Source organism: Oncorhynchus gorbuscha, linkage group LG05, assembly GCF_021184085.1.
Source record: "Oncorhynchus gorbuscha isolate QuinsamMale2020 ecotype Even-year linkage group LG05, OgorEven_v1.0, whole genome shotgun sequence".
NCBI classification, from domain to species: Eukaryota; Metazoa; Chordata; class Actinopteri; order Salmoniformes; family Salmonidae; genus Oncorhynchus; species Oncorhynchus gorbuscha.
The window spans coordinates 50337732-50365255 of record NC_060177.1 but is presented as its reverse complement, the minus strand read 5'-3'; the positions used below and the strand labels follow the sequence as shown (position 1 = coordinate 50365255).

The 27524-nt window shown below is 39.5% G+C and overlaps 1 protein-coding gene across 4 annotated transcripts in view; it reads left to right on the top strand.

Annotated features, from left to right (window-relative positions):
* LOC124036007 (EGF-like repeat and discoidin I-like domain-containing protein 3) overlaps window positions 1–27524 on the top strand; it is a 297585-nt gene that overhangs the window by 85138 nt on the left and 184923 nt on the right. For 3 of the 4 annotated variants that reach the window (XM_046350036.1, XM_046350035.1, XM_046350038.1), the window contains one exon: window positions 3965–3997. In XM_046350036.1, coding sequence (XP_046205992.1) covers window positions 3965–3997 — 33 coding nt within the window. The remainder of the gene's footprint in view (window positions 1–3964; window positions 3998–27524) is intronic. The other variant, XM_046350037.1, reaches the window with a different exon arrangement.

Genomic DNA, 27524 nt, shown 5'->3' with positions numbered 1-27524 from the left:
CGTTGTCGACTGCGTGAAAACTTGTGCAGGGAAATTTGTGACAGGTCGGTACTTCTTTTACTTTGCAACTCAAAAGTATCTTTATTCGCGATTTCCATAGCCACAGCAATTTCAACAGCCTTTGCAAATGTGAGCTCTGATTCTGTGAGCAAACGTTTTTGAATGTGTTCATGTTTCAGTCCACAAACAAATCTATCCCTTAATGTGTCATTTAGGTTCTCTCTCAACTGGCAATGTTCAGACAGTTTCTTCAACACTGCTACATATGTATTAACACCCTCCCCTCATTCTGATCTCTCTTGTGGAAACGAAAACGTTCGCGATGAGGAGTGGTTTAGGTGATAGGTGATTTTGCAATATCTCCACAATCTCTGTGAATGTGTTATTTGAGGGCTTCAGAGGGGCAGTCAGATCTCTTAGCAAACTGTATGTTTTTGGGCCAATTAAACTCAACAACGCTGGCACTCTCTTGTTATCAGCAATGTCGTTTGCAATGAAGTACTGTTCCAGTCGTTCAATGTAAGTTGCCCAGTTTTCTTGCGTGTCATCAAACACATCTATTTTCCCGATGCTAGCCATTCTCTTTACCTCCGGCTCCATGGGTCTTTGATCTGCCGCCTCGTTCTCGTCAGCTCTCCCCTCGTCCTCACTGCTTGCTAGCTGTTGTGCTAAAGAGTCAAAATCTTCCTCTCTTCCTACGAACTCCATCTGTATTCGTGATGCACACTGCAGGTAATCATCCTCGTCGCCATTGTAGTGTCTTAACACTTAGTACTTATTTATGTAATAAGAAAGACTCTGAATACAAGCAATGGAACTGGAGCTTCACATTTACTCAAACAGGTTAGTACCAGAATAACATAGAACACTACTGCGCATGACCAAGGGCGCTTCATCATTTAAAGGGGACTTCCGTAATTAACAGAACATAACAAATAACACCACAGAAAATGCATTCAATACACCCAGATTGGCCATCTGGCAATTCAGGCAAAGACCAGATAGGAACCACTTTTTAGTTGGGTGGTCTTTTCCGAAATGGACACACAAAAGAAATGTGTTTTATACAGTACCAGTCAAAAGTTTGGACATACCACTTTATTTTCTACATAGTGGAATGATAGTGAATACATCAAAACTATGAAATAACACATATGGAATAATGTAGTAACCAACAAATTGTTAAACAAATTAAAATATATTTTATTTTTTGGTTGCGTCAAAGTAGCCACCCTTTGGACTCTTGGCATTCTCTTAACCAGCTTTACCTGGAATGCTTGGCTCAGCGCTAAAGATATCACTACAGACCCTGGTTTGATTCCAGGCTGTATGGCGGTCGGGAGTACAGTGCTGGGCTATTTAGCTGAAGAATCCCAGGGTTCAATTCAGTGAAAATAAAAATGTCATTGATTTATCAAGAACAGTCCCCATGCTTGTCTCAGAGCAGCGCAAAACAGTGCTAAAATAGTTATAGACTATTACTTCAAATCCAATTGCTTCTATCAATATGCTCTTGAAATAAATAAGACCTTCACCACTTTTAACAGCACATTAAACAAAACTAGTGAGACTCATGTTGCCTACGGTAGGCCTACAGTATGTGACGTGAATCTCCTTCAATAATTACATACAGAGGATTGGAGGATATTTTTGTAATTCAGTCATTTTTATTCCTGTTGTAATTTGTTATGTAAATAAATCAAATAAATAAACACTAGGCTATTTAGCCAAAGTATCAAAATACAGAGAGGTGTTGGTAAAGGTATATTGTCCTTTTTTCGGTTGTGCAAATCCACAGTTTCATCAGCTGTCTGGATGACTGGTCGCAGATGATCCCACAGGTGACAAAGATGGATGTGGAGGTCATGGACTGGCATGGTTACACCTGGACTGCAGTTGTGAGGCCGGTTGGACGTACTGCCAAATTCTCCAAAACAATGTTGGAGATGGATTAAATGATCTAGCAACAGCTCTGGTGGATATTCCTGCAGTCAGCATGCCAATTGTACACTCCTTCAAAACTTGAGACATCTGTGGCATTGTGTTGCGTGACAAAACTGCCCATTTCAGTCTTTTATTGTCCCCAGCACAAGATGCCCAAGTGTAATGATCATGCTGTTTAATCAGCTTTTTGATATGCCACACCTGTCTGGTGGATGGATTATTTTGGCAAATAAGAAATACTCTTACAGGAATGTGAACTACACATGGAACATTTCTGGGTTCTTTTATATTGAGCTTATGAAACCAACACTTCACACATTGCGTTTGTATTTTTGTTAAGTATATAATGAGCCTTTTGCTGACCAGCGGGCAACGGCCAGCCGGTCATGCAAACTCACATTCAAATGGGCACCGGCCATTGCGAGGGCATACAGTGGCTTGCGATAGTATTCACCCCCCCTGGAATTTTTCCTATTTAGTTGCCTTACAGCTTGGAATTAAAATAGATTTTTTTGAGGTATGTATCATTTGATTTAAACAGCATGCCTACCACTTTTAAGATGCAAAATATTTTTTCTTGTGAAACAAACAACAAATAAGACAAAATCAATACTTTGTAGAGCCATATTTTGCAACAAATACAGCTGCAAGTCTCTTGGGGTATGTCTCTATAAGCTTGGCACACAAGTCATACCACAGATTCTCAATTGGATTTGCATCTGGGCTTTGACTAGGCCATTCCAAGACATTCAAATATTGCCCCTTAAATTACCCGAGTGTTGCTTTAGCAGTATGCTTAGGGTCATTATCCTGCTGGAAGGAGAACCTCTGTCCCAGTCAAATCTCTGGAAGACTGAAACAGGTTTCCCTCAAGAATTTCCCTGTATCCCTGCCATCCTTGATTCCTTCAATTCTGACCAGTTTCCCAGTCCCCGCCGATGACAAACATCCCCACAACATCATGCTGTCACCACCATGCTTCACTGTGGGGATGGTGTTCTATGGATAATGAGAAGTGTTGGGTTTGCACCAGACATCGCATTTTCCTTGATGGCCAAAAAGCTACATTTGAGTCTCATCTTATCACATTACCTTCTTCCATATGTTTGGGGAGTCTCCCACATGCCTTTTGGCAAACATCAAATGTGTTTGTTTATTTTTTTCTTTAAGCTATTGCTTTTTTTCTGTCCACTCTTCCGTAAAGCCCAGCACTGTGGAGTGTATGGCTTAAAGTGGTCCAATCTCCGCTGTGGATCTTTGGAGATCCATCAGGGTTATCTTTGATCTCTTTGTTGCCTCTTTGATTAATGTCGTCCTTGCCTGGTCCGTAAGTTTTGGTGGGTAGCCCTCTCTGTGCAGGTTGTTGTGGTGCCATATTCTTTACATTTTTTTATAACGGATTTAATGGTGCTCCAGGCGATTTTCAAAGTTTTGTTTATTGTTTTTTATAACCCAACCCTGACCTGTACTTCTCCACAACTTTGTCCCTGACCTGTTTGAGAAGATCCTTGAGCTTCATGGTGCTGCTTGCATGGTGGTGCCCCTTGCTTAGTGGTATTGCAGACTCTGGGGCCTTTCAGAACAGGTGTATATATACTGAGATCATGTCACACGTAGATTGCACACAGGTGGACTTTATTTAACTAATTATGTGACTTCTGAAGGTAATTGGTTGATCAAGATCTTATTTAGGGGCTTCATCGCAAAGGGGTTAAATACGTATGCACGCACATTATTTTGGACTATTTTGTGTATGTCCATTACATGAAATCCAAATAAATTCCATTTAAATTACAGAATGTAATGCAACAAAATAGGAAAATCGCCAAGAGGGATGAAGGCTTTTGCAAGGCACTGTAACTGAGTGTTTGTCACTCATCTGATTGAGTTTATTGCAAATGCAAAACATTCAGTGTTCATGATTGAGTTATACCATTAAATCCTTTCTAATTACGTCACAATTATATCTCTTTTTCTCCTTTCTCCCTTCCTCCCCTTTTCCCCTCCTCTATCTCTACAGCAGCAGATGGTGAGGAGGAGACGACTTCAGCAGGTGGGATATTTCTACACTTGGTATATTGTGTTCCCCTCGTGTGTGTGTGTGTTCTACCTATCAGCAGTAAAATCCTATGACATGTCATGTATCCTTTCAACCACTTTCTTACTCTTTCAATCCCCACCCACACACACAGTGCAGTAACACCAACTCCCATTCAAGGTAATATATCATGTGCTGCAACAAGACACACACACAGAACCATGTAGATTTCAAGACCTTATCCCACCCTTCTCCTTCCTCATTGACAGCTGTGACTCCTGCTGCATTGATTGGTTGATCATGCCTAGTCAGCACTCTTAGGTTGACTGATCTCCAATTGTCTTTCTTTTTTCGTTAAGTTCTCCTTTTACCCCTTTTTTGCAAGCTTAGATCATCACTTTTAGTGCCTCTCTTTCTTTTCATTGAACCAATCAGAGACGTCTGCTGTAACAGCAAATTTCACCTAACAAAAATCTAAACAAGTCAACAACATTTGATCACGCCAATATGAATGAAAGAATTAAACTCATGTTATCCCTTTTCTTAGTGGGTGATCTGTAATTGAGCCAAGGCGATAGTAGTGATTCTTCCATTAGATAACCTTTTCTGAGTCCTCATCTATAAAAAAGCCTCAATAGGCATTCTACACATTTTTCTAACTTGTAAATAGTTATGAATCAGGGTAGTTAGTTAGTGGAGATCTTTCCATCCCTGTAGCAAGTTCCTATCTTAGCTTTGCTCTGGTTAGTGTACTTCCATAAGCACTCTTCCCCAAGGAGCTGGCTAATGATATTTAATTCACTTACGATTAGCATACAGTGCACAGCAGGGTTAAGATCAGCATAGTGGATTATCATAAAAGCCCTCAGAAAGCATGTTTAGCAATCACATGCAATTTCCAGCTAACCTGAAAGTAAGGAGCGTCTCAAAACAAAACTTTTTAGAAGCTCTGTATGAATTTCATGGAACAGTTTAACAAAAGGAAGGATAACTGAAATATTATTTGGCATTTTAGATGGAAAAGCAACATGAATATCACATGATCTTATATGAAGTCATTTTTTTTCAATCGCTAACATGCATTGGTCAAAACTCTTCTCACAGTCAGCAAAACAGAAGTGTATGTGGACCAAATGGTGAATAATTTTGAATTGCTTTCAAACAAAATGCATTCAATGACCACATTCTCTGAAATCCATGAACTCCTTTCTCATTCATACTCCACTACCTGCAAAACTATATACACTGCTCAAAAAAATAAAGGGAACACTTAAACAACACAATGTAACTTCAAGTCAATCACCCTTCTGTGAAATCAAACTGTCCACTTAGGAAGCAACACTGATTGACAATACATTTCACATGCTGTTGTGGAAATGGAATAGACAACAGGTGGAAATTATAGGCAATTAGCAAGACACCCCCAATAAAGGAGTGGTTCTGCAGGTGGGGACCACAGACCACTTCTCAGTTCCTATGCTTCCTGGCTGATGTTTTGGTCACTTTTGAATGCTGGCGGTGCTTTCACTCTAGTGGTAGCATGAGATGGAGTCTACAACCCACACAAGAGGCTCAGGTAGTGCAGCTCATCCAGGATGGACCATCAATGAGAGCTGTGGCAAGAAGGTTTGCTGTGTCTGTCAGCGTAGTGTCCAGAGCATGGAGGCGCTACCAGGAGACAGGCCAGTACATCAGGAGACGTGGAGGAGGCCATAGGAGGGCAACAACCCGGCAGCAGGACCGCTACCTCCGCCTTTGTGCTAGGAGGAGCACTGCAAGAGCCCTGCAAAATGACCTCCAGCAGGCCACAAATGTACATGTGTCTGCTCAAACGGTCAGAAACAGACTGTATGAGGGCCCGATGTCCACAGGTGGGGGTTATGCTAACAGACCAAAACCGTGCAGGATGTTTGGCATTTGCCAGAGAACACCAAGATTGGCAAATCCGCCACTGTGCTCTTTACAGATGGAAACAGGTTCACAATTAGCACCTGACAGAGTCTGGAGACGCCGTGGAGAACGTTCTGCTGCCTGCAACATCCTCCAGCATGACCGGTTTGGCGGTGGGTCAGTCATGGTGTGGGGTGACATGTTTTGGGAGGCCACACAGCCCCCATGTCCTCGCCAGAGGTAGCCTGACTACCATTAGGTACCAATGAATGCACCAATTTGTAAGTCGCTCTGGATAAGAGCGTCTGCTAAATGACTTAAATGTAAATGTTAAATGAGATGAGATCCTCAGACCCCTTGTGAGACCATATGCTGGTGCGGTTGGCCCTGGGTTTCTCCTAATGCAAGACAATGCTAGACCTCATGTGACTGGAGTGTGTCAGCAGTTCCTGCAAGAGGAAGGCATTGATGTTATGGACTGGCCCGCCCGTTCTCCAGACCTGAATTCAATTGAGCACATCTGGGACATCATGTCTCGCTCCATCCACCAACGCCACATTGCACCACAGACTGTCCAGGAGTTGGCGGATGCTTTTGTCCAGGTCTGGGAGGAGATCCCTCAGGAGACTATCCGCCACCTCATCAGGAGCATGCCCAGGCGATGTAGGGAGGTCATACAGGCACGTGGAGGCCACACACACTACTGAGCCTCATTTTGACTTGTTTTAAGGACATTACATCAAAGTTGGATCAGCCTGTAGTGTGGTTTTCCACTTTAATTTTGAGTGTGACTCCAAATCCAGACCTCCAGGGGTTGATAAATTTGTAAAGACCTCCACGGGTTGTAAAGAACAAATTATTTAATAAGAATATTTCATTCATTCAGATCTAGGATGTGTTATTTTAGTGTTCCCTTTATTTTTTGAGCAGTGTAGTTTGCAGCACATGTTTTCAAATGCTAACATATGGTTTACAAAACTTTTAAAAACGCATACAAAACAGTGATTGCAAATGTCATGCATTTCTGCAATAACCAGATTGAAACATATAGAACAGTGGCCACAATTATTGGCCATGTTGTAAAGAGAGACCGGTTTAAGGGTGCAACCAAATCTGCAGAGTTCAACAGTAGTACGAATTCTCCGGCAAAACAACGGGTGAGATGTGCATCCTTCAATGATAATTTAACTATTCATTACAGTACAATACAGTATGTTCACATTTTTACATGTACTGACATTTTGAAATGTATTTATTCTTTTGTGATTTTCAGTAGGATCCAAAGGTTGCTCCCACAGGAGGGTGAGGCAGAATATTATCAGATGCCCAGGAAATTGCCATTGTTGACATGGTAATTGGCAACAATGCAATAAAACTGCGGGAAATTCGGGACAGAGTGCTGGCAGACGATATCACTTTTGTGAATGTGAATACAGTCAGCACAACGACAGTTTCCAGAGTCCTAGAGAAACACAAATAAGGATGAAGCAGTTATACACTGTACCCTTTGAGAGAAACGGTGAATGTGTGAAAGAGCTCCGGTATCAATATGTCGAGGTACGATGTCTGTTCAATAACCAAACAGGGTACATACACAGCTATGCATAATGTAAAGTACTATAAAACTGTGGATTTACTATATTTTAGAGACTAATGGAGAAGGAAGCCAGACAAACTGCATGTACGTTCATCTTTGTGGATGAAGCTGGATTCAATCAAGCAAAAACACGCCACAGGGGAAGAAATGTGATTGGACAGAGAGCAACCATGGATGTCCCATGCTAGAGAGGAGCTAACGTCACAATGTGTGCAGCGCTGTCCAATGATGGTTTGCTGTTACACAAACCACTCATTGGCCCCCACAATACAGTGGCTCATTTATTTTCTGGATGACCTGCATAATTGACTTGTGCCATCGGAGGAGAGAGGGGCATGAAACTCCCCTACCTTTGTTGTTGTGTGAGATAATGTGGCATTCCACCACTCTGCTGCAGTCACACACTGGTTTGCTGCACATCCCAGGATGTCAGTACTATTCTTTTTGTTTCAACTTTTTATTTTTCACAAGTAAATTACTATATGCAAAGATATAGAAAAAAAGGCTATTGAAGCAAATTGGTGTTTTTCTGATTAATTCTTGCTACATATACTTTAGTACAGTCAATAAAGTGAAAAGGTGTTATTCTAATTTTACAATGAAATACTGATTTATGTTAAAAAAAATACAAAAAATCTATCTTCAAAGAGAAAAGTTTACCATTTATGTAATATTCCCTGTTAGTGTTTTTTTAGGTGTGTTATGAGTGACAATGTATGCTTTCTGAGTGGGAGTTGTTGCCAGTGTTATGGTCAAACAAGCTTGTTTTGAGACATGTATGAAGTGTTTTGGTTTTGGAGGTGAGATTAACTGTTTGGCCAAGATGCATGTTGGTAATGCAAGACTGTGAAGAGTTTTGAAAAAGTTGCTTCAGTATTGACCGATGCTTGTTTGCAATTGAAAAAAACCTGTAATGTGATAACATATGACAAAATATAAAAGCAACATGTGATAACATGAAACTACACATGTGAAAACATTTGAGAATGCGAAAACATGATCTCGTGAAATAAATGTGACATCAAGATGCACATTTTTTACATGTGATACCATGAAACTAAACGTAATAAAAGGTGAAAGGTTGTCACATGCAAAACTGCAAATCCACATGTAAGAGTTAGGTTTTCACGTTAAAGTTTTTTGCATGTGAAAATGCACATCTGTAATTCACATGTGAGGTGAAAATGTTTTTTTCTCCTCACATGTGAAAAGGTTGTGTCAACACATGGTTTCACATGTGAACAACTGACCTCTCTTTTGTTTTTGCTTGTGAAAATATATCATCTCAACATGTGAAAACAGCTATTTCACATTTGAAAATCAGATTTTCACACGTGAAACTGCACATTGCACGTGTTTTCTTTTAAAGGAAAGTAATGGCATGGTATGGGGGTTTTAAGGTAAGTGGTACAGTGCTCAGCGAAAATAGTGTAAACATATTTAATCAATATTTAATCAATAAAGCCTCTAGATGTGGAATACACTGATCATTCTGCTGTGCCACAAAGTCTGTAGCATTCTCAGAAGTTCCCTGCAGATTCATTACCTTTAATACATCTCTGCACTTAGCAAAATAGTGCCATCTGCACTGCTATTTTAGTTTCAGCAATTTGTATAGTTGCCTAATGTTGGTGGGGCATATTATTTTGTGTTAATGTTACTCCTGAATAACTATGATAAATATAATAGTTGTTCTTGAGTGTTTTTTTTAACAAAGTTGATATTTACTTTGAAGTCCAAGGGTAGGAATACAGGTGTAATCAGTTATTGACACAGACATGGTGGTGTAGCAGTAAGCTCTGAATGCTGTGAACCAAGAGGTTGTAACATCAGATCCCAGGTGAGGACATATTCAATAATAAACACATACAATGTAATCAAGTGTGTCAAACACGTGAGTTGAAAAGACTGCATGAAGTTCTGGGGACATCCTGATGACTCGTTTTTGTTTGCAGGGCATCACCTGTGAAATCTCATGTGCAAACGATCCACGTGTGAAGTGTTACAAAACCACATGGTTTCACAAAGTGAAAAAATAACAACCGAGATAACACTGAACTCGCTCAACCCTTACCGAAAAAACACATGATTTCACATGTGGAAAATCATGTGTTTTTTCGGTAAGTGTTGAGCGAGTTCAGTGTTATCTCGGTTGTTATTTTTTCTTTTGTAATGGGAAAACTTTGGGTATACAGGATAGATAGATGATCCTATGTATTGTTGGGGATAAATTCCATTTCACTTATAGTCAGTTTTATTTGGAATTGTTCAATTGGAATGGAAATGAATTCCTGAATCCATGCATTTAGATGGATTTGACATATTCAACTGTGGCCAACACACTGCTTTGCTGGCTCTATTAAAAAAACAGCATTTATATATTCATGTTCTTGTCCTGTGTAAGTCTACTCAATCCCATCTCCTTCTTGACATGGTTACATTGATTTTCCTCTTTCTTGTTAAAGTATACGGTTTAACTTAATCTGGGACTGTTCATATTTCTGACATTGTTGTTTGATATTTTTTAGGGATAAAGCCTCTGTTTTTTTTCCATAGCAAAATAAATATTCTCCTTGTGGTATTTCATATCACAAGCTCTTTGAGTTTGCGAATGAAAAAAATGTTAACAATATGTAAGACAAAACACATGTAGTATAGGGTGATGCCATTTCAGTTACTCCCTCATGCATACACAAACATGCACACAAGCAGGCAGACACACACTTCTCTGCTTAGTAGTCTCAACCTGGAATTTTAAAAATTATTTTTTATTTAACCTTTATTTTACAAGACAAGTCAGTAAAGAAAAAAATATTGTTTTGCGATGACGGCCTACACTGGCAAATCCCTCCCCTAACCCGGACGACCCGGCGCCAATTGTGCGCTGCCCTATGGGACTCCCGATGACAGCCAGTTGAGATACAGCCCGGGATTGGAGCAGGGTCTGTAGTGACACCTCTAGCACTGAGATGCAGTGCCTTAGACCACTGCGCCACTCGGGAGCCATGAGTAGATGATATAGTGCATTTGTAAAGTATTCAGACCCCTTGACTTTTTCCATATTTTTTTTATCTACACACAATACCCCATAATGACAAAGCAAAAACAAGTTTTAATTACAAATGCAAACCTGAAATATCACATTTACATAAGTATTCAGACAATTTACTCAGTACTTTGTTGATGCACCTTTGGCAGTGATTACAGCCTAGAGTCTCCCATTATTCTCTGCAGATCCTTTCAAGGTCTGTCAGGTTGGATGGGGAGTTTCGCTGAACCACTATTTTCAGGTCTCTCCAGAGATGTTCGATCGGGTTCCAGTCCAGGCCCTGGCGGGGCCACTCAAGGACATTCAGAGACTTGTCTCGAAGCAATTCCTGCATTGTCTTGGCTGTGCGCCTAGGGTTGTTGTCCTGTTGGAAGGTGAAACTTTGCCTAGTCTGAGGTCCTGAGAGCTCTGAAGCAGGTTTTCATCCAGGATCTCTCTGTTCATCTGTCCCTTGATCCTGATTAGTCTCCCAGTCCCTGCTGCTGAAAAACATCCACACAGCATGATGCTCCCACCACAATGATTCACCGTATGGATGGTACAAGGTTTCCTCCAGACCTTGACGCTTGGCATTTAGGCCAAAGAGTTGATTCTTGGTCTCATCAGACCAGAAATTCTTGTTTATCATGGTCTGAGTGTCCATTAGGTACCTTTTAGCAAACCAAGTGAGCTGTCATGTGCCTTTTACTGAGGAGTGGCTTCGTATGGCCACTCTACCATTAAAGCCTGATTGGTGGAGTGCTGCAGAGATGGTTGTCCTTCTGGAAGGTATCAGACAATGTTTGCTGTTTGATAGGGTCAGGTGTTAAACTACAAGCTTTAGTTGTGTTCATACACAGTTTTACAAAACATTAGGAGTGTACTTGGTAAATGTAGATGAAGGGGAGGAGACAGCTTAAAGAAGGACTGTAAAGCCTTGAGACAGTTGAGACATGTATTGTGTATGTGCCATTCAGAGGGTGATTGGGCAAGACAAAATATTTAAGTGCCTATGAACACGGTATGTTAGTAGGTGACAGGCACATCGGTTTGAGTGTGTCAAGAACTGCAACGCTGCTGGGTTTTTCACACTCAACAGTTTCCAGTGTGTATGGATAATGGTCCACCACTCAAAGGAAATCCAGCTAACTTGACACAACTGTGGGAGGCATTGGAGTCAACATGGGCCAGCATCCCTGTGGAATGCTTTCGACACCTTGCCCTGTCCATGCCCTGATGAATTGAAGCTGTTCTGAGGGCTAAAGGGAGTGCAACCCAATATTAGGAAGGTGAAATCAAATCAAATTTTATTAGTCACATGCGGCAAAAACAATATGAGCCCCTAACCAACAATAAACTTTAAAAAATATGGATAAGAAATATAAATAAAAGTAACATGTAAATAAAGAGAAGAAGTAAAATAACAATAGCAATACTATATTTAGGGGGGTACCTGTACAGAGTCAGTGTGCGGGGCACCAGTTAGTTGTACATGAAGGTAGCAGCGGCGTAAAAGAGGGGGGGTCAATTCAAATAGTCTGGGTAGCCATTTGATTAGGTGTTCAGGAGTCTTATGGTTTGGGGGTAGAAGTTGTTTAGAAGCCTCTTGGACCTAGACTTGGCGCTCCGGTACCGCTTGCCATGTGGTAGCAGAGAGAACAGTCTATTACTAGCGTGGCTGGACTCCTTTTTTTAGGGCCTTCCTCTTGTGTCGCCTGGTAAAGAGGTCCTGGATGGAAGGAAGCTTGGCTATTCACACTACCCTCTGTAGTGCCTGACGGTCGGAGGTCGAGCAGTTGCAATACCAGGCAGTGATGTAACCAGTCCGGATGCTCTCGATGGTGCAAGCTGTAGAACCCTTTGAGGATCTGAGGACCCATGCCAAATCTTTTCCAGTCTCCTGAGGGGAATAGTTTTTTTTGTGCCCTCGTCACGACTGTCTTGTTCTGCTTGGACCATGTTAGTTTGTTGGTGATGTGGACACCAAGGAACTTGAAGGTGCCCCTAATGTTTTCTACACTCAGTGTATATAAATAAGTGGAGAGAATCCTGTGCTTGTAGAAAAACAAAATGGTGCCTGACCCCATGGGGAAAGGGAAACTGGATAAATGTACAGTATATGTTTACGTCCTACAAAAGCACATCAAGATTTAGGATTGCTAAAGTTAATATGAAGCAGTGATTAATAAAACCAAGCTTGACACATTTGCGTAACAATATCCTTCATCTTAAGAAATGATCTGCAATTGTATGAACATCAAGTCTTATCACTTCTCTTTACTGTACAGAGTGCACATTACTTTTATTTACGGCACTACCCCTTTGCTGGTTTTAATTAATGATGAATTTGATATGGATTTTTAATATGTGGTAAGGGAGCATCCATTCCTTCACCTGTGAGGGCCTTATTAGTCACCATAAACTTGTGTAATACATTAATATTGTATCTACGGCTCTTTTCGTGAATGTGAAGTAGAGTTGCAGGTTTAATGGGCACTGATCGGCCATTATATAACAACATACTAGACTTTCGGGCGAAAGTGGCACTTAATATATGAGCCTTGTGCAGCATTTCTGTGCTTCACATCAACTCTGAGACCTGGCCCACTCAGACTATGACATGCTAAAACTTCCTCACCATTATGGTGCATTCTGCGTGCTTTCTTGCACATTGCGAGCTGTTTACAGTATGCATAATGGTGCTCCTAAAATAGCCATTCTCTTTCAATCCGCAAATAATCTGTGTGTTTCCACCATGATTTTTCATCCTGTTGAGAATTCAAGTGTGGGAGGAAGACCCTGTACGCACTAACACTACAGTCCCTCTATGATTTTGTGATATTTGCAGGCCAAAATTATTCCTTTTACTGCAGAAATTCTGACATTTTGCATGGTAATATGCAATGATTTTGTCCAATTTGTCGTGAAAATGTGCTGACGAGGGAAAATGTTTGCGGACGTGTGGCTTGATTGAACCACATTATGCGATACATTTGCAGTGATTGGTTGAAATTGCGAGCCCTCTTTTTGTATTACTCTGATTGGTTAATTTATATACGATAATATTGCAATGATTTGACCCTTTTATGTGGAAATAGTGCAGTGATTTGTAAAATTTGCAGGTAATTGTAGATTTTGCTACAAAATATATTATTGCAGAATTTCAGAATCCTGGATGGACTGAATGATAATTTTGCCTCATTGCAGATCTTTTTCACATAATCGCAGTATAATCCTCTCCATGCAGTCTACTACACTATTTAAAACAGTCTTTGAACATGTTGAACAGACCACTCTTACACACATAATTATGTGCTGATTTATTTCTAATGCATTTGGTGTCAGGAGCAGTGCTAACATCAAACCTGGTCCTTATTAATATTTATGAACTATTACGAAAGTAGCCATGTCTGTGTGCTGCACAGATATACGTAAGAGGAGTCAGCTGGGGCTTATTCTGTGGATCCATTCCCTGTTCATATTGGATGAAAGAAAATTCCTTGATGAATATGGGTCCACTTCGGATGACAAAAATACACTTACTTTTATTTTGTTGTGACATCTACATTGTACACACATGGTACTGTTTCAAATTTTATTGTACAGTAATTACATAGCAAGAATAAAGTAATTTGATATTTTGATATAAATCATGTTCAGTCAACTATTATACATGAGCCTTTTAAACCAACCCATCAGCTACTCTCAGTCCATCCCACCTATCTCTGTAAACTGCCCTCTTATGATTTCAATGTGCTATGTACTGTAACTGTTTCAAATAAATTCTGAACCTGTCTAATCGCATAGTATCCACAGATTGTAAGTTAAAAATACATTATATTTTTGATTCATTTGCTATGGTTTTCAAAATCTTCCAACAGTGCTATTTGTAGGGTTAATTTGAGATTTCTAGGTTTTTCAGCCATTCGTGAACCTGTGACAAGAAACAAGCTTTCATAGGGGCAATAACAAAATAAGTGATCTATTCTGTCTCTTCATAGCAGAATCTGTGGAGCTGTGATGGTTGTATTCACCATATATGTAACATTCTGTTTGTATAATCATTAAAATTGAAAAACTCTACATTTTGAATCAAGCTCTGTTTTGCGTATAAGTTCGTAAACCATGTGCCACGGATTCAGCACATCAAAAATGTCGTCCCATCTATTTTCCAACCTGTATGGTGCTGCCGTCAATTTTTTTTTAAATTGCTTAAAAAAATGTATGACATTTTTTTGTTGTTGCCAATTTTGGTCTTTAAATTAATAAAGGGCACACAAACAACTTCCCTATCTTATCCCACTTGCCTCCTCTATTTTTGCGGTAATTCTGCCCATCAGTTCGTTGTAATTTTGGATAGAGCAAACATTTCCTGAAACAGTATGTTTGTTGACTGCACATTTTACACAACTCCATCTTTCATATTCATAATATCATTAAAAAAGATAATTGCTTTTAAAAAATCCATTAATACGTTTTTTTAAGCAATTTGTTATGTGTTATTTGGAGGATGAAACTGTAATGGCAACCAGCTTTGTGTGGCTTGTTTTAGAACTATATTTTGAAATTGGTTCCATTTTCAGTTAACCGAAAGAGAGAGCTTGTAATCTCGATAAAGGGAAATATATATATATTTTTTAAGAAGGGATGAGCCATACTTACTAATCTACTGGAGAACAAGTTTGGGTTTAAGTATAACTTGTGTATGACTGATGCTCTTAGTGAGAGGTATAATGCTTTAATATTGAATCATTTTAGATGAACTGTTCGGCGTAGGGAGGGCCATAAGTAAATAGGTCAAATGTGATATGACAAAAATAATCATCAGCATTATTTCTTTCTCAAATAGGACAGGTAGCAAGGACAGGTAGGACAGGTACCTTTCCATGGTAGCAAGATCTTATCTATTTTTGCCAACTTGACTTCTTTAGGGATATGAATACCAAGTATTTCCACTTCACCGTCAGACTATTTTATTGGTAAACTACAGAGTAATGTAAAAGTCATATTTTGTAGCAATCCAATACGTAGTATGGTAAACTTATCATAGTTCGGTTGTAATCCAGAGGGGTTAGAAAGTGTATCTAAATCCTCTATGAGGCTGTGCAGGGATCCAGATTGCGGATTTAAGAGACATTTGCATCGTCAGTGTACAATGACATCTTTGTTTTTAAGCCCTGGATTTCTAGCCGCTCTATATAATTGTTGGATCTGATTTTAATAGCTAACATTACATTAACCATACTAATAGATAAGCTGACAGTGGACAACCTTGTTTTACTCATCTTGACAGGATAATACTTTCTGAGAAGTAGACATTATTTATTCATTTAGAGCTGGGGTTATGATACATAACTTTAACCTATTGTATAGGAGATTGATTGTATCAAAAGCAGCACTTAAGGTCTAGGAGCACGAGGACAGATGCAGAGCCTCGGTCTGACGCCATTAAAACCTCTTAGAGCTACCCCCCCTACTTTTTTCAATTTCCGCCTGAAGACATACCCAAATCTAACTGCCTGGAGCTCAGGCACAGATCCAAGGATATGCATATTATTGGTAACATTTGAAAGAAAACACTCTGAAGTTTGTGTAAATGTGAATTGAATGTAGGAGATTATAACACAATAGATCTGGTTTAGATAATACAATGAAAAAAAACATCTGTTTTTTATTTTTATTGTTGTATCATCTTTCAAATGAACAAGATAAAACAAACATTCAGATAGGATGATGGGGACAATTTCAGTGAAAAACATAAGAGGGCAACAGAACTTGTGCAAAGTGTCAGAATGATTACTTCCAAAATGAGTGTGCTACATGACATTTATCATGAAGTCACACAAGTGGCCAAATTGGTGAAGTTATGCATTTTGAATGGAATAACTATATACAAAATACCAAAATGGTATTCTAACACACCCCCAAAAAATATTTAGAAAAAACATGGAAAAAAATATACACATTTACAAAATAACACTTTCAATATTTGGAAGACCCTCAGTCCTCTACAAAATAGTATGCTGCTGATGTCAGGTAACACGTTTCTGTAAATTATTTATGGAAGCATTTCTAGGTTGAAGATTCCCCCCCAAAATTGGTGCATTTTTCACAATTTTCCATCCAATTATTTTACATTATATTACACTAGATCATTCCCGAATATGTTCCTCCATTTCTTTTTGTTTTTCATCTAACTTTTTCTGTGCCTCTATGGTACAGTATTTATTGCTATAGATCAGAACTGTTAATTTTTCGATTTCCTTTGTTGATATGAAATATTTTGACCAAAATGGTTTTTGTTTTAAAGATGAATGTTGTATTGCATGACCTCTAAAGGCACACTAAGTGTCCCATACAATATTGGGATCTGTTATGTTATGCAGGAAAAATATGTTCTAAAATCCTTTATGTTATAAAACAGCTTTCATCTAGTAGGCTTTGACAAAATTTCCAATATGTCCAATATCCTAGCACACATTTAAATTCATTTAAATTCTGTCGGAGTAATATGTCACCAATAATCATTTTTGGTGACAGCGCGAAGGACACAAGAAAGTAATCAAGACGACTAGCTTGATTAAGCCTCCTCCATGTATATCTCACTAAGTCTGGATTTTGAAGCTTCCATATGTCCATGATATTCGTAATATTCGTAGTTTGTAGTGTGATTGTCTTTATGATCCATTGGTGTACTTAACCATTTTATTCATATTTATGGGTAGAATACAAGTTTGTTATTAAGGCACATGAAAATGCACGTTCCAGAAGGCAATTCTGTGGAAAAAAATGTTTTAAGTTCAAATGCCACTCCCGTGAAGTAGTGACGTGCGACATCTGCCTAGTTTCCTGAAACGAGTCACATTTAAACTTTAGATCTAAATAAAGTTTTATTCCAGGACATCCCCTTTTGCACCAGTGTTGCTGGTCCACCACTTAGGATGTTTTACAAAATGTGGAAAAGGTGTGGAGAGAGAAATATATAGCGTAGACAACACAAATCAACACAGTTGAAGCCTCACAGCAAAGTTTAAAGCTGTATGGCAAATAGAAATCCAAAATGAATGCTATTAAGAGAGAGATGGGAGGAGTTGAATGGAGCTGAAGGGCGGGACTAATAACAACAAGATAACACATGTAAAATATACTGTGTCTGTATATAGGTTCAGAATATATATAGCAAATAGAACTGAATCAAACTGAATGGACATCAGAAATAGATGGTTGAGGGTACAGGACAGGATTAAAAACAAACAAAATATAACTATTGTAAAATACTTTATTTCCATAAAAGGTATATATATAGTGTGTATAAGCTGGAAGTAAAAGCCAAAGTGTTGTTGTTCAATGGTTCAAACGTTTTGGGTAGCCTTCCACAAGCTTCCCACAATAAATTGGGTGAATTTTGGCCCATTTCCTCCTGACAGAGCTGGTGTAACTGAGTCAGGTTTGTAGGTCTCCTTGCTCGGCACATACTTTTTCAGCTCAGCCAACAAATGTTTTACAGGAATTCGGTCAGGGCTTTGTGATGGCCACTCCGATACCTTGACTTTGTTGTCCTTAAGCCATTTTGCTACAACTTTGGCAGTATACTTGGGGTCATTGGCCATTTGGAAGACCCATTTGCGACCAAGCTTTAAAGCTGATCTACACCCTAAAAATAAAATAATGATCAACATGTCTGACCCCATGGAAAAGTACTGGTTTAATATGTACTTTCTTAAACCAGTTACTGTTGGCTTTACCAACTTAATTTAACCTACCATTAGAGTGAACAAGTGTTAATTTACCAGCCAGGCGGATTCAACCAAGCTATAGGCCTAACCGATTGTGGAGCAATATTGAATCCTTTACAGATTATATCTTATCATAACCTTCTTAATCTAGTCAATAATAATCTCTATCAATACTATTTGTTCTGATTCACATCCGCTAGGAGAGTATCCACAATATAACAATGTTCAGACTTCCTGTAACGGAGACACAGGGAGTCAGAAAGCAGTTGCAGCAGCTGGGGATTTTCATATAAATGACCACGTAACAATACAAAAACAAGGAATGTGTCTTAACATAGAAATAGAGACAAAAATGCCTGATGGAAATAACAACATAGTGCTATATATAGAGGGAGTAATCAGTGAAGTTAAAAGGCTCAGGTGTGCCTGATGATGAGGTGCAGGTGCGCGTAATAAAGGGTCCCAGGACTGGAGGTTAGTAAACCAGTGATGTCTAACGCTGGAGAGGAGGAGCAAGAGTAGACTGACACTTCCATACATTCATCTTAGATCAAAAAGAATAGGCCTAATACCAAACCATTCATTTAACATTTTAATGCCAGTGCAATCATGTAAAACAGTCTGCCTATAATCACTCGTTTTCGTTTGCATAGTTCAAGAGTCCAGATGCAGTGAAACATACGCTATACCAAAAAGAGTTTATAGGACTGTAAGGGCACCTTGAACATTATGTTTGGTTCAAGGTCTAGTAGCCTGATGGAGCCAAAAAGGAACAACAGTTATTTTCAAAAAGTTGATTAAAAAAAAGAGTGGAAAATGTGTATTGTGGCATAGTGCTTTGTATTGGGAACTAGCTTAGCAAGACAGAATCACTCACAGCCACATAGTAACCTTTGAGTTCCTGAAGAGCTGGTTGTTTATGTACAGCTTATCTATTACTAAGGGCAAATTCTGGTTCTCTGCTCTATGTTTTTGAAAATTGGATAAAGGATACGACGTCTATCTTTTATTTCATGGGGGAGTTGTTTGTTGATAGAGAATGGTGTGTCCTTCAACTCCCTACCCCTTTTCAACACAGCCACCTCCATCTTGTAATGCGACAGTCTGGCAACAGTGGGTCAGGGTTTCTAGGGAACCCTTCGGCCAAAATGATGCTCCCCTTGGAAATCAATCTTATCTACCTGTTCTTTGGTCATTTTAAGGTTAAGTTTCATGAAATCCTTCATTTTTTATTCGGTTGCCAGATAGTTCTCATCTTCATTCTCTTTAACTCCCATAATGACAATATTTTTTACTCATGCTTCTGCATTTTAAATAGCTCCACTTTAATTTTTGTGTTATCACTCAGAAGTGTCTCCGTCGTTGATTGTAGGTCGTCTACTGTCGCTTTCAAACTTTGGTTTTCAGACCTAATTTCTTCCATTATTTTGTTGCTGTAATTCATTCCTACCTTGAGGTCCTCAATGTCCTCCATTACTCAGAGTAATAGATCAAGCATTTGTAGCCGTATGTTCATGCTTGCCAGCAATACATTGTCCTTTTTAGACATTGTTATAACCACCTCCTCTTCCATTGTTTTGTTTGATTGTTTGGAAGGACGTTTCTCCTCCTCCGTGTTTTGCTGGATGAAATAATCCGTCTTGGTCACTTTTATTTATTCGATTGATGTTCAAGCATATCAAAATTATGATCTATAAAACATTTTCTATGTTATCCAGAAGCTAAATTCTTACATTTCAAGATATATTCATGGGACAAGTTGTTCCTACCATGCCGCTACCTGCCACATCATTTCCCCCCTAATTCGACAAAAAAACGGCATATGGATCTACCTAGAACCCTCTATGTGTCTCTTTGTTGTTTCTTTTCTTCCCGTACTTTCTTTCGTTTGAGAAATGTGCTAGACGGATTTCCATGCAGTCATATGCGTTTGACAGGCTTTTTTTTTCCCATTACGAGCTGGGAAAACAGGACTAATGAATTGCCAATAATAAGTGAATCAGTGAATGCCTTACTATCTTATGGAGAGACCTATGCCAGCGAACTTTCATTGTCCACCCCAGTCTGGAACAGTTCACCCGATTGGCTCAGGCCTTATTTGGTCTGATTGGCTCAGATTGAAGGAACAGGAAGTACTTTCTATGGCATTTAGTCTGATCTTACTTCCCTTCTCTTCCTCTTCTGTCAACGTCTTGAGAGGTGAACCTTGTCTTGACCCCCCTGGGAGATACATTTGACACGCCGGAGTCTCAAACCATTCCATCTGACGTCTTTGATGATCCTTTATACTGTCTGAATTTGGAAGCGCATTTGGCTGTCATTGTCAAATGTCAACGCGTCTGATCCGTTCTGTCATGACAGGGTGCAAGAACACATAAAAATAGAAAGGTAAAGAGAAAAGGACTTACTAAAAACATCAAGGGATGTCGCCTGCTGAGTAGGCTGCTGTCCCTTTGTGGATCCATGCCAGTTGCTATCAGGGTGCAGTAACCATGAGCTTGTGAACCAAGGAAACCAACAGGCTGAAGAAGCAGTGTTAAATAAATGGAAGTGACATAATCAGGGCAACGTTATATCCCTCTACCAGCTCACCAAGTGTACGTATAGAGCAGATGCTCTCTATTGGAAAATCGTAATTGACCACTCATGAATGCATGCGCGTGGCAAAGACACAAATGACATTGTATTGCTTATGGTCTTTAAATTGCTTATGGTCTGTAAATTGACTATGTGGTGATGCTGAAAAAAAAATGTTTTGCCCGCACCACAGATGGCTATATCTGTCCGCTAATACAGGACTGGTAAAGGCACAGTGCACTATTTTTGTGATTTTTTTTGTTGCATGTAAATCTAGGTGGGGCAAATGTCAGTGGGATACATGCCAGCAAAGCCAGCCACTACTTTATATTTGTAAATATACAATCCCTTCGGCATCTGAATGAGCTAAAAGCTGCACTGTAGGATTTAGGGGCTTTACTGTACCCGACATAAAAAAATGTCAACCTTTGGTGATTGATCTAAGAGGAAAAAGGACACTTTTGTCTGTTTAACCATTGGTCAGGTTTTCACATTGATTGATTGGGCTCTCTTTGCAGCCCGAAAGGAAACTGCGGCGCCCGTGCAGGCCGTAATGCGGCCCACATCAATCACGGCCCATGGGCTAGCTCATACAAGACTACAGCGGCTGGCATTTACACAGCAAAGCCCCCGACCTCTTATCAACACACACACTAACAGCAAAGAGAACAATGTCGTAGGACAAAGACTTTCATCAGGTTGACGTCTCAAAGGACCCTGTGCAAATATAGAGAGACACTTCTCTCCCTCTCTCTTTTACCTCTTTCTCTCCGATGTGGCGGCACTTTGAGAAGGGATGCATTCTCTATTAGAGAGGCTGCCAGTGTTCCTTTGTGCCGTTATAGATCGTCACGTCAAAACAGTTGTGACACCTGTCACCCTCTCCCCCTCAGAGAGCGGGCCCTTTGTGAAAGCTATTATACTTTCCTCTGTTCAACTAATTAGCCACCAGTCTCATTATTACTGATCCAGGGCTGAGGCGGAATGGGCTTGACTGTGTTACCCTCATTTGAAATTCATATCCAATGGCGAGCCACTGCAAGCAACACATAGTAATACGCTAGGCTCTGTTCATTGGAAAGGCTAATTCTCCCCTGGATTTAGATGATGTCGTGGCAGGTCCAGCTCTAGGCTTTTGGAGACCCTAAGTGATATTCGGTTGGGGGGCCCCCCACCTTGCAGGAAACATTTTAATGGCCCACCTCTTGACGGCGGAAAGAATTTCAATTCTACACATGTAGTGTAGAGTAGAGAAAATGTCGCATTTTTAAAGGCCCAGCGCAGTAAAAAACATGATTTTGCTTATATACAGGGCCTTCAGAAAGTATTCATACCCCTTTAGTTATTCACTCAACAGTGCCTTCAGAAAGTATTCATACCCCTTTAGTTATTCACTCATCTACACACAGTACCACACATTGACAAAATGAAAACATGTTTTTAGAGGAAAAAAACAATTCAGATTCATTGAAAATTAAGTACAGAAATATCTTCTCCATTTGCCAACCAGTATACCAGCAATATGAGAGAAGTTTTGGAATGGATCTCTCTCCATGCTCACTCCACGTCGACTTCTGTTTCAGAAAAAGACAGTTGATAACTTCAACCGGATGCTGTACACCGGTTGCTCGATAGAAGTGGTGCATGACAGGGCCGCAGTGAACACCATTTCTTCAGCCGGTTAGAGGGCTTTTTAAGGTCCACACCAATTGGTTAAATTATCCTTGCATGCATGTATATACCATCGCTACCATTACCTCGAGAAAGGACAGATCAGAACAACAATTCAGTTCCATTAATTTCTGATTCAAGAAATTCAGGCAAGTATTCAATCATTCTAGGGTTACATCAAGAAGTTTAGTCTCCTCAACTTACTCAATTGCCACATTATTCATTACAATTTGTTTTATTTAACCTTTATTTAACCAGGAAGGGCTCATTGAGATTCAAATCTATTTTTCAAGAGTGCCCTGGGCAAGATAGGCAGCACCAAGTCAATTTAAAAAGATTACAGACAACATGAAAAACTACAAGTAATCTAGTAAAAACCATTGAATTAACAAGAGTATAAAACAGCAAATTAAAAACATTGACAGATCAGTGAATCAGCCTCAAAATCCTTCATCAGTGATGTCCAGTTTAAAAGTATTTTGTGAGGTGTCCAAGACGATGGCGCAGAGTACATAAAAGCACTTTTACCAAATTCAGTTCGGACATTTGGAACAGTTAGCAGGATAAAGTCCAGCGAACGAAGAGAGTACCCACCACATTTCTGAACAATAAAAATGCACAAATAAAAAGGTAGTAAACCCAAAATGGCTTTGTAAATAAAAGTATGCCAGTGACTGAGCCTACGAGTGACTAGAGAAGGCCAGCCAACCCTGGTATACAAAGTGCAGTGGTACGTAAGGGTTTTGCAGTTTAAAATAAATCTCAAAGTGCCATGGTGTCAATTGACCTTTAACACTGAGTGGAAGCATTCATATATAAAATATCCCCATAGTCTAGTAAAGGTATACATGTAGCTAATACTAGCCTCCTGGCTTAAAAAGAAAAACAGGCCTTATTCCTAAAATAAAATCACAATTTCAGGTTAATTTGTTTTTGTAAGTTGTTGAATATGCAATTTAAAAGAGAGGCCGTCATCAATTAAAATTCCAAGATATTTATATGAGGTTACTTGCCCTGACAGGTAGTAATAGGTGAAAGGTTCAGAGGTCTATTTCTTGCATTAGAAAACACCATTAGTTTAGTTTTGTCTGTATTGAGGATAAGCTTCAATTGACACAAGGTATGTTGAACAGTATAAAAAGCAGTTTGCATGTTCTGGAAAGCTTTTGTAAGAGACGAGGCACAACAGTAAATAACAGTATCATCAGCATAAAAATGAAGTTGTGCATTTTGGACATTTTTGTCTAAATCATTTATATAAATAGTGAATAAGAGAGGACCAAGTACAGAGCCTTGGGGCACACTCCATTCAAGACAGACAATTTAACAGACATATGCCCATCAAATTGAGTGCACTGGGTTCTATCAGACAGATAGTTAGCAAAACATGCAACTGCATGCTCAGAAAGACCTACACTTGACAATCTCTGCCTTAGTATAGCATGATCAACTGTATCAAAAGCCTTAGAGTGATCAATAAAAAGTGAGGCACAGTTCTGTTTTTTATCAATGGCTTCAGTGATATAAACATAAGATGACACTACTTTCCACTTTCTTCTAGATGAGATCCTAATAAACACTTTTGCCACCAACTGATGCCCCAATCTTTATAATTACCAAACCAGAAATTGTCAGTCTAAATGGTATACCTTTGCAGCTTGTCAACACTGTCTTGTACATTGTCAAAAAGGTGAGTTTCTGAAATGCAACGCATGCTACTCATACTCATTAGATGTCCAGAGATGCCTGACTAAATTTTTGTGGAAAATTGGGTCCGTGTTTCTAAGGGTTGAAGAACACCCTCTGTGTTCTATTGTACAGGTTAATCTCGATCCACAATATGCCAGAGGATGTAAAGCCATAACACACAGAGAGTTTTCACATTTTCAGCAGCAGACTATGACCGATCATGTCAAAAGCTGCACTGAAGTCAAACAAAACAGCTCCCACAATCTTACTATAAATGTCTTTCAGCCAATCATCTGTCATTTGTGTCAGTGCCGTACATGTTGAGAACCCTTCCCTATAAGTGTGCTGAAAGTCAATTGCTAATTTGTTTAATGTGAAATTGCATATTACCTGGTCAAACCATTTTTTATACCCAAAGTTTACTTATGGTCGGTAGCAGGCTGATTGGTCGGCTGTTTGAACCTGTGAAGGGAGCTTTGCTAATCTTGGGACGCTGAATGACTTTTGTTTCCCTTCAGGCCTGATGGCATAAACTTTTCTACAGGCTTAGATTGAAGAGATGGCAAATAGGAGTGACAATATAGTACGCTACCATCCACAGTAATTTTCCATCCAAGTACCAGGTGGTTTGTCATTATTGATAGACAACAATATATTTTTTCACCTCTTCTGATATCTGATTGGAAGTCGACTTCACAGCAATACTAATGGTCAGCAACAACAATCCAAACAACTCAGATGCATGTGAAGTATCTGTAAAATATACAGAATTACTGCCCACTACACGTGTCTTTCATAACAATATGATAATTTATGCACACATATGAAGGTTCAGAGTTATTTTTTTGTCATGTTTAAATGTGCTAATCTTACCAATGAAAACAACATTAAAGTAATTGGCAATATCAGAAGGTTTTATAAGGAAATAGGCATCTGATTCAATGAAGGATGGAGCAGAGTTAGCTCTTTGCCAAAAATTTGATATAAGTACTCCAAAGCTTTTTACTATTGTCCTTTATATAATTTACTGGGAAGCTTATCAGAGGTAGGCATGACAGTGATATTTACATTTGAGCTGATGTGCAGGGTGAACTTCTCACAATGAGCTTCCTACTAGGGAAAACTGTCTCAGTGCTAAGAGTGTAATTCAGGTTTAAAGGCACATGATTACTGCTGACAATAGCTGTCGTATTGACAGTGGTATTCAGGGGAGTTAGAGGAACATAAATTGGGTTGCTTACATTGACCATACTACCATCTCTACGGGAGTTGATATGCTTTCAATGTCTTCCTGTATGTTGCTGATTATGAAACATAGGACTGGAGCACAATACACGCAGGCCGTCAGGCTCTTAACCATCTCATAAAAAAGTATCTGATCTTGTAGATTGTTATTTAGGAACGTATTTAGGGATCATTAAAAAACTGCTTTGGAGAGCTTTTTCACACTAAATACATTGTTGAACAAAAAATACATTGGTTTGATTAATCCTGAAGGCTGTCATTCAGTTGTTCAATCCATTAAATATTGGAAGGGGAGAAAACTATAATAGTAAAGGTTGACCAATAGTCCTATAAATACACCCTAATCCCAGTGATTTAAAGTAGTTAATTAAAAATACTTTAAAGTACTACTTAAGAAGTGTTTTGGGGTATCTCTACTTTACTTTACTATTTATATTTTTTGACACGTTGTACTTTTACTTCAATACATTCCTAAAGAAAATAATGTACTTTTTACATTTTCCCTGACACCCAAAAGTACTTGATACATTTTGAATACTTAGCAGAACAGGAAAATGGTCCCACTCACATACTTATCAAGAGAGCATACCTGGTCATTCCTACTGATGATCTGGTGGACTCAATAACCACACATTCTTCAGTTGTAAATTATGTTTGAGTGGTGGAGTTTGCCCCTATCTAACAGTAAATAAGAAAATGGTGCTGTCTGGTTTGCATAATATAAGGAATTTGAAATGATTTATACTTTACACTATTGAAACCTAGGTGTATTTTATTAAACCACACACTTTTAGACGTTTTACTCAAGTAGTATTTCACTGGGTGACTTTCACTTTTATTCGAGTCATTTTCTATAAAGGTATCTTTTCTTTTTTAAGTGTGACAATTGCGTACTTTTCCACCACTGCCTAATCCTTGCTGATCATGGAACTGATATGGCAACGGTCCAGTCGTAGTAAACTATATGCCAGGCTCCAGGATTAAACTGCCTGGCTTGGTTTGCGTTCCATGATGATTCCATGAAGTGGAACATGTACATGTCCCAAATGATTGAGCAACTTGTAATACGTTAAATATTCCCACTATTGCATGCACTCTCAGGATCAATATTAATTCATATTTAACATTATACCTTTTTTTTAAAGAAGAGAAATCTGGACTGAAATCTAAACTTTATAGAGTGCAAAGATTACATTTAGCCAGACTGCACGGATTTGGCTTGTCATCTCATTGACTTGCGTCTCCAAAATGAATCCCTGCAAATTACTAGTTTAAATTCTGCATAACGGCACATAACTTCATATACTTAACTGTGGGCACACATATCTTACCTGCCATCCCTCTGCAACTGGATCTTGAAATTCCTGACGGGCCGCCACCAGGTGGTAAGGGCAGACAACACATCTGCCATGCTGATCCTCAAAACCAGGGCCCCTCCTGTACTTCCTGTTCACCCATGACTGCATGGCCAAGCACGACTCCAACACAATCATTAAGTTTGCTGACGACACAACAGTGATAGGCATGATCACCAACAAAGATGAGACAGCCTAGTAGGTCAGAGACCTGGCAGTGTGGTGCCAGGACAACAACCTCTCCCTCAATGTGAGCAAGACATGATAGTGGACTACAGGAAAGGGAGGGCCGAACAGGCCCCCATTAACATCGGCAAGGTTGTAGTGGAGATGGTCGAGAGTTTCAAGTTATTCTGTGTCCACATTACCAACAAACAATCATGGTCTGAACATACCAAGACAGTCGTGAAGAGGGCACCACAACACCTTGTCCCCCTCCGGACACTGAAAAGATTTGGCATGCGTCTCCAGATCTTCAGAAAGTTCTACAGCTGCACCATCGAGAGCATCCTGATTGGTTGCATCACCGCCTGGTATGGCAACTGCTCGGCATCTGACCGTAAGGCGCTACAGAGGGTAGTGTGTACGGCCCAATACATTAGAGGCCAATCTTCCTGCCACCCAGGACCTATATACTAGGTGGTGTCAGAGGAAGGCCCAAATCATAGACTGTTCTCTCTGCTACCGCACTGCAAGCAGCACTGGAGCGCCAAGTCTATGTCCAAAAGGCTCCTGAACAGCTTCTACCCTCCCC